Source organism: Cariama cristata, unplaced genomic scaffold (genome assembly GCF_000690535.1).
Source record: "Cariama cristata isolate BGI_N322 unplaced genomic scaffold, ASM69053v1 scaffold26442, whole genome shotgun sequence".
NCBI lineage: Eukaryota > Metazoa > Chordata > Aves > Cariamiformes > Cariamidae > Cariama > Cariama cristata.
In genome coordinates, this window is record NW_009604776.1 from 1 (window position 1) to 7,602 (window position 7,602).

The 7,602-nt window shown below is 49.7% G+C and overlaps 1 protein-coding gene across 1 annotated transcript; it reads right to left on the minus strand.

Moving 5' to 3' along the window:
* Positions 1-3: 3 nt before the first annotated feature.
* Positions 4-7,407, minus strand: CCNT1 (cyclin T1; the record flags this gene model as incomplete). The annotated part of the gene is made up of 8 exons (XM_009695743.1): positions 4-789; positions 1,172-1,242; positions 1,597-1,760; positions 4,029-4,074; positions 4,464-4,526; positions 5,919-5,979; positions 6,883-7,011; positions 7,326-7,407. Coding segments are annotated over 8 exons (1,402 nt in total), but the record flags the coding sequence as incomplete, so codon positions are not given.
* Between the last annotated feature and the right edge of the window lie 195 nt (positions 7,408-7,602).

Below are 7,602 nucleotides of genomic sequence, written 5' to 3' on the forward strand. Positions count from 1 at the left end.
GTGGCCCTTGTGTTTCTCCTTGTGCTCCCGGTTCTTGATGCTGCTCTCGTCCGAGGAGCCGTGCCTGTCTGTAGCAGTTGGCACCTTGATCCGCATTTTTATCTCCTCCTGCTTGGAGGGGAGTGGCCTCTCCCCACCTCCACCTGCCACCGGGATCCTCAGCTTCAGAGCCGAGGCTTTGTCACTCTTTTCAGGGCCGGGAGGGCGCTCGGGGTTCTCTGAGCCACCGATGGGGATTTTCAGGATGATTGGAGAGGGGTTGCTGTCCTGCTGGACTTCCCTCTCCCGCTGCTGCTGGACCAGGAGATTCTGCGCAGCGTAGGCGTACTGAGACCGCACGTTGGCCTCCATGTTCTCCAGCTGCCGCTTCTGCGCCGCCAGCTCCTCGGCGTGCTTGGCCCGGTACTCCTTGAGCGACACTTTGGCCGACGGGGCGTTCTTGCCGCTCTGCTTCTGATAGCCAGCGCCATCTTGCTGTAAAGGATGCTCGGCAGCTGATGAGCTGTCGTTAGTCCTGTGACTCTGGCCGGTCTCCGGTTTGGGTGGATGCTGGGACATCCAGTGCTCAGGCTGGGACATATCCGCACTGCTCTGGTCACTGGGCGAGTCTGCCGTGGCCGGCAGAGATGGCCCCGCTCCGGCGGTCGAGGAGGTTGACATGCTCATTAACCCAGCAATGTTCATGTCCGAACTATTGTTCCTGGAAATCATGTTGAGGATCGTCTGCTCTGACAGGCTCTCATCTTCACCGTGGTCATCAGCCTTTGACTTCCTGGCTGCTTGAGAGGCCTGGAAAAAAAGCAGCGACCGGTCATTTACTTTGGGCTGTCACTAGAGCTGGTTTGATGCAAGCAGCTCAGCTGGTACAGTGCAAGCTCTCTTTTCAAACACTTTGCCCCCATCCCTCCTTGTGGAAAAAGACCCAACCACTGGAAGCAGGGTTGCTAGTACAGTTGAAAAAAACAAAGTCTCTACAGAGTTAATTCAGAACAGACCCACTCGAGCGCTGAAGCAGTATTTTGCAGACGTGTTCAGATCTCCCCACACACACATGCCCTTCAGACACTGCCTTGCATTGTCAGGCCGGTGCTGCCACCCAGCCTCACGCACACAGAAGAAATCAGAGCCTGTGCTCTCCCACAAGCACCCCCGGTCCAAAGCAGATTCTTACCCGCCAGTTCCGAATACGTTTAAGCCGGTTGGGAGTTTTCTCAAGGATCTGCAGGAATTCATGAGTCAGTTCTGCAGAGGAGACACAAACCCAAGCAAGAGGGTCAGAGGAGGGCAGACCAGCACTAATCCATCAGGGCAACCCCCTACTTACTGATGAATGGACCTACTGATGAGATGGAGCTACTCCAGGAGGGGAAATACTGAGATCTAGTATCACTGACCACATTTAAACTGATCTCACTGTGCGCCTTTTGCCATCTCTGTTGTACCATAGAAGCTGCTGCTGCACTGGAAACCTTGGCAAGACCTGAAGTCCTGGAGTCCATGAACTGGCCGGTGGCCGCGTTTGAATGGCAGACCCAGGAACAGAGATGCCAAAATAATGTAAGAGCCTTTGGGGGGAAACCTCGCTCCAAAACTTACCATCTAAGAGCTCCAGAGTTACAGTGCCATCAACGTATTCCCACCAGTGCTTCCCGTCCGTGGAGACTGGGATCTCCCAGTTGGACCACTTACAAGCCAGGTGGATACAGACGCAGGCCACAACGGGAGGGGTGTACTGCAGGCTGAAGGTGGTCAGGTGCAGGCTGACGTCACCAGCAGGGAGAGAGAAACAAAAAGCCATGAACTCCCAAGCCTGAACTTCAGCACTCACAATCGCCCACTGAACAGACGCTGCACAAGAGGTGGACATGGTGGGGAAGTCCCTGCCATTCCTCCCCCAGTACAACCCTACTGTTACGGGCGTCTCTATCCCGCTCCACCGATTTGCTTGTTCCTTCCCTGTTCTGCTGCAGATAATTTGGGTCCAAGCAACTCTGTCAACTCAAGGCTCTGTGGCTCATGCAGCAGCAGCAAGGCACACTGCCGCCCGGCTCAAGCCCTCCTCCAAGGGAGAGGGCCAGCCCCCACCTCTGCTCAATCTGAGAAGAAACTCAGACTCTTCCAAGTGCAACTCCTGGGATGGCATTCAAGGAGAAGACTGGCCCTCTTCGGCTTTTAGGAAGGGTCTGGTCTTTCCCAAATGATTTTTAGGAAAAGCACTGAAGCTTCAGCTGTGAATAGCACCATATGCTGGAGTGACTGAGGAGCACCTAAAAGGGAGCCTGCCCGCCTATCAAGCCATTTTCATTAGTAAATTAATTTGCAACGTGACAGCTCGGACATCAGTGCCGGGAGGTCTAGGTAACACTGAAAATAGGAGAATTGATGGACTAAGAAAGCATCCTACTCTCTACTGGCAGGAACACCAGGTCCACTAAGCCTTAGAAACCATGACAGCAAGTTGAGTGCAGGATTTGCCCACTGTCACACTCCTGAATCGGCCCTTTCAAAGAGCGCTTGATGGAAACGGTGCCACTGAGCATCTACACACAGCCACAGGATGGCATTATCTGCATTTCTTCGCCATGCTTGGGGTATTAAACATCCTTCCATCAATGCAATGCGGAGAGACAGAGATATGCATCTACAGCCAAAAAGCCTGAAGCCGTTTCACGGATACTGTATTTATCCATACATCAAGAAGTCAAACCCAGGAAATTGAGAGCCTTAATCCAGTCTGCCAAGGTAAGAAGTGAAATTAAGGTGCACAAAGAGCCTTAACTCCACCCCATAATGATGCCAGAAGGAAATAAACATCTGTAGCAACATCCGATAAACCTAGTTCATCACTTAAGCACCTTCATCAGGTGTTTCATGGCATCACTTTAAGGCAAAATTGAGGCTGCCTGGCTGCATTTCTTACTTTCTGCCTGGATTTCTTTCAATTATAACCTTAACTCATAATTCCTTGGTTTTGCAATTATCGCTGCAGGGATAAAACACGTTTTAAGGATGCATTTACCCACACATTACTAACACCACCTTCCCTTTACGCTACTTTATGCGGGAAACCCACGGAGTGCCCTTTGGAGCTAGAGAGCACCTTCAACAAACACTTGTCCCAGCACACTGTGGAGGTGAGCGGGTAACACCTCTCACAGACAGAGAGGAGAGAAACGACTCACCCAAGGCCATGCACACTCACGGCTCGACCAGGGCTTGGAAGCATTCTCTGACTCTGCAGCTTTACCTGAGCTAGCACCTAAACCATCTTTTTCTCCCATCCTTTCACTTCCGCGAGCTCTTTCACAAAAACACAAGATTTTCCATGTCCATGACTTGATCTGTTCCAAACATTAACTCCATGATTTGCCTGAAGCTGGTAATCCATGAAATTAAATTTTCAAAAAACGTCGGAAGTCCCAACACAAGGGCTGGTATCAGCCTTGTGGTGAAAATCTAGTGACAAAACTAGACCTCTCCAGGTGGAAAAAAAAAAAAAAATAGGAGCTTTTTGCATTTCCAAGACTCTGCTGACACGACTGCCCAGTCATGCAGGCCAGACAAGGCTACTGTTTTCTCTTGTAATGCCTCATGCCTGCATCAAGCCACCCTTTTTTTCCCCTTTATACTCTAGATCAGCCTTCTTTGGGTTACAGACCATATTTGTTGACAATTTGCACACCACCTAGTTCAGTGAAAACTCTCCGACATCTAGGTACTAACCAAGTAAAAAACATATATATTCATTTCAAGTCTACCTTTTTGGTTTTTTAATTTTCACAACTGTCTAACTCCCCAAAAAAGAAAGCAGTGAACTTCCTGAGCATCCCATCTGCCTCACTTATATGGCCAATTTTGCAGCTGGTTTTGACCAGCAGCTATCAGGAGAAAGGGTTCCTGCTCTTTCTGAACCGAACCGAGCGATCCCCAGTTGCTCGCAGGCTGACCAGTGCCCCGGGGGTCACCAGTAGCACATCTCCTCCAGATAAGACCCTCTGTCAAATATGAATCAATTGTAAAATAATAACCTGTTGGTAGCCATGAAATAGGAAGTTTGCGCCAAGTCCTTGCTGGCTGAAAAGGAAAAGGAAAAAGCAGGGCATTAGGCCACATATCCTGACAAATATTACTAAGTTTTAGTAGAAGAATCAGGAGCCTCTCGCCACCACACACAGAGTAAAGACACCCAGCACGGTTCGACTAACTCTACACCACAGCTAGAAAGATTTTAGAAATTACTGTACATAGAGAGCTTTGCATGGTTCAACAGAGCCACAACATTGTGTCAGTCATTTGCAACTGCCTCTATTTTGACATTTGTTAGGGTTAAGGAGACTGACTGCAGGGAAGTTCTTGGGCAGTCCCAGCTGAACACTACAACGTATTTTCACAGCTCTTCTCTATCAAGCTGTGAGGTTACACGGAGAAGAAGCCGCAAGGACCCGATGTCTGACATCGCTTACCTCGCACTAGCTGCGTACACTTCACCACGTGGGTATGGGGGTGGTCAATAGTGATCTCAAAACCTGGAAGAACACAGACATACAGCCATCAGAAAACCAGCAGCACACACCCATGGATCTACGAACCTCACGTCTCCTGCTCCTGGGGGACACGGCCTTCTCCCCTTCCCTCCTACAGCCCCTACTCCCTGCTAAGAGGCAAGCAGGAATAGAGGAGCCCGTTTTCCTGTATCGAGAAGACTCAGGTTCTCCAGTCACAAAACCCAAAGGTCACTGCTGCTGCCAGACCTCCAAGTAGCTAAACGACTTCTGTGCTTGAAAGACCTCACTGAAAACAAAACAACTATTAAGGATTTTAAAAATAGCAGGACAAAGCCTCTTACAGCAGCTGGGAGGAAGGAGAAGACAATGGCATCTGCTCAAAGGAATTTCTGTCACCCAAAAAGCTAAGAGGAAGCAGACGTTTTCCCTCTGGAGGAGCCTACAGCACTAAAGACAACTGAACTTAATCCTTGTTTCAGTTTCCTACTCAGTTTGGGCATTATGTTTTAAAGCAAAAAAAAAAATAAAATCGGTCCATGTGTGCAACAGATTTGGTTCTTCCCATGCAGAACATTCTAGAAGAACTGGGGCATTAAAAAAGGCAACTGGAGAACCGAGTCGCTGCAGAATGGGGGTCACTATTTAGCCACTGGTTTGCCAGGCCAGCGCACGTGGCCGATCGACACACCTGCCCCTCCTGTCCCCTTGTGACTGAGGAACTAGTGGCATTTACTCTGAACCAAGTCAGAAATAACAATGGCCCACTGACTGTTTTGGAGTGAAATGCTATCTACAAACTGCCTCTGAAATGGAACATACGTTAGTAAAAACAAGTTTTAACAGTACATTTTAGAAAGGAACAAGATACCGGATCCAACGGCCACAGCCCTGAATGTAGACTCCAGCTTCTACTTTCAAAAAAAAACCAAACCAAAAACTGTTCTGTTTTGGGTTTGGTTTTTTTTTTTTTTCAGATCGTGTTCAGCTATCTGATCAAAATATTAACATTCAAGCTAGGTTTCGTTAGACATCTCTCAGTGAAAACTGCTTCCTGGCCACAGGACTAGAGCATTATCAAGTTCAACAGCACAACGGAGGACAGCGACCGGTGTCCAAGTGGTACAAAACCTGTTGTGGGGGCGGGAAAAAACAGACAAGCCACACTTCCACACTTTAATTTCTCTGAGCATTGAACCTGACATGAGTTACACCTGAAAAAATTGATGTTAAAAGGAAAACAGAAGGAGTGGGTGTGAAAAATAGAGTTCGTTGCCTGGACTCTTGCTCTCCCACTGGCCAGCTGTACATCTGCACTCCAGCTGTGGAGAAGACTGTGCGGTTAGGCTCTCCGCTCTGCGGAACACTCCTGGGTCTGGGATTCGTGTGGCAGCCCGTCCGCTTTGAAAAACTTACCCAGGGTCTGCAGTATTATGCTCTCTAGAATGACCAGGTCTTGGGCTTGTTGCAGGTAAGCCTGGGGTTGAGAGGACAGGCAAGTTACTCACGATGAAGCACTCCGTATAAAGCCTGCACATTTCTAACACCCTTTTCTCAGGGAGGCAAAAATAGCAAAGGGGAATCTTTATGCCGATCTGCACTGGGGGAACTGGCACAGATTCCCTGCCAGAAAAGAGAAAGCAGAGTGCTGGGGTGGACCCGCTCCCCTGCTAGTGCTTCTGCTAGGGGTCGGCTGCTTCAGGATCCACAGTGGCCCTCTCAGTCCTGGTCCCTCGCACTGCACAGCATGGCTATACAAGCAGTACAGGAGAGGAATTAGCTGCCTTTTTTTTTTTTTTTTTTTCTTTCTTTCTTTCTTTCTTCCCTTAAGCTTCCCTGGATAAAGCTGCCCCTTTTCAGCAGGGCTGGCTGCTCAGTTCCAGGTAAAACAGGCTGTCTCGAGAAATGGGGAATTAGCAACGTTTTTAATAAACCCACCATTAAACATGTGGGAACAGAACAGAACCAAACTGCGCACACCACCTTCTGCTCTGCTACAGACACTACTCAATCGCAGCAGCCAACATCCATGCCCTCCTCAGAAGCTTTTCACGCAGACATTGTTACATAGCACATCTGAGTCGCATTTGCAGCAGCACAGCAGAGGAGAACAGAAAAGAAGTTGCCACAGAGCAGGAAAGAAAAGCCTTCTGCTGTACAGAAGCCAAAAAGGTCTCAGTAGCTTACGAGCAGTCGAATTGGAAAGCTGGCACTGATCATCCTAGGACACAGCCGCTCGCTTAGAGAGCGGTTACTGCTGACCCCGATTTAACGAGACGCTGTAGCCACACGATTCAGGATTCAGCACGCTTCTGCCATTCCCATTCCTCGTGCCTCTGCTCCTCATATCAGAGCCCAGTTCTCCGATCTCGACACTTACCTCGCTCTTAGTTTCTAGAGGATTTTCCAGAGGATGCAGACAGGCATGTGCTACCTTGATTACGTGCTCCAGCTTACGGGGCTGCTCCTCCACCTTGGCTGCCAAAAACAGAGCTGCTGGTACCACCGCCTTCAGAGAAAAGAAAACAAATTTTTTTTTTTTTTTAAGTTACTGAGTTCAAGATCAAAGCAAATAAATTAGGCTAATACGTCTAACACAAATATTCCTTTAGGAAACAAAGCCTGCACAAGCCCAAACACCACCAGGAAGGAAAAGGGTCTCTGGTGACTACCAACAGCTACGAACAACCCTTCCCAATTCCAAACCCCCTCCCCAGGGCTGGTCCAACCGTGACGCCCCCAGAGCCGGCTGCCAGGCAGCAACAGGAGCAGAGCTGGGGGGCTCCCAGCACCCCCCACCCCACCAGACCCCAGCACACTTACGTTCCTGTGGAACTGGGTGAAGGACTGCACCATGTAGAAGCGGTGCATGTACACAATGGCCGTGTTGATGGTGAGTTGGGAGCTAATGAGGTTGTTAAGGAAACACACAGCCCCGACAACGACCCCTGAGCCACATCCTCAACTCCTCTACAGCCCACCGGCACCGGCTTGGGCTCTCCTCACTCCCAAAACGCCCTCGGCTTTCCCCGCTCCCAGGTCGGACATGGCCCTCCGCACAGGCCGCTACAACGTTCCCTGCTCCCCAGTTCCGGCTCTC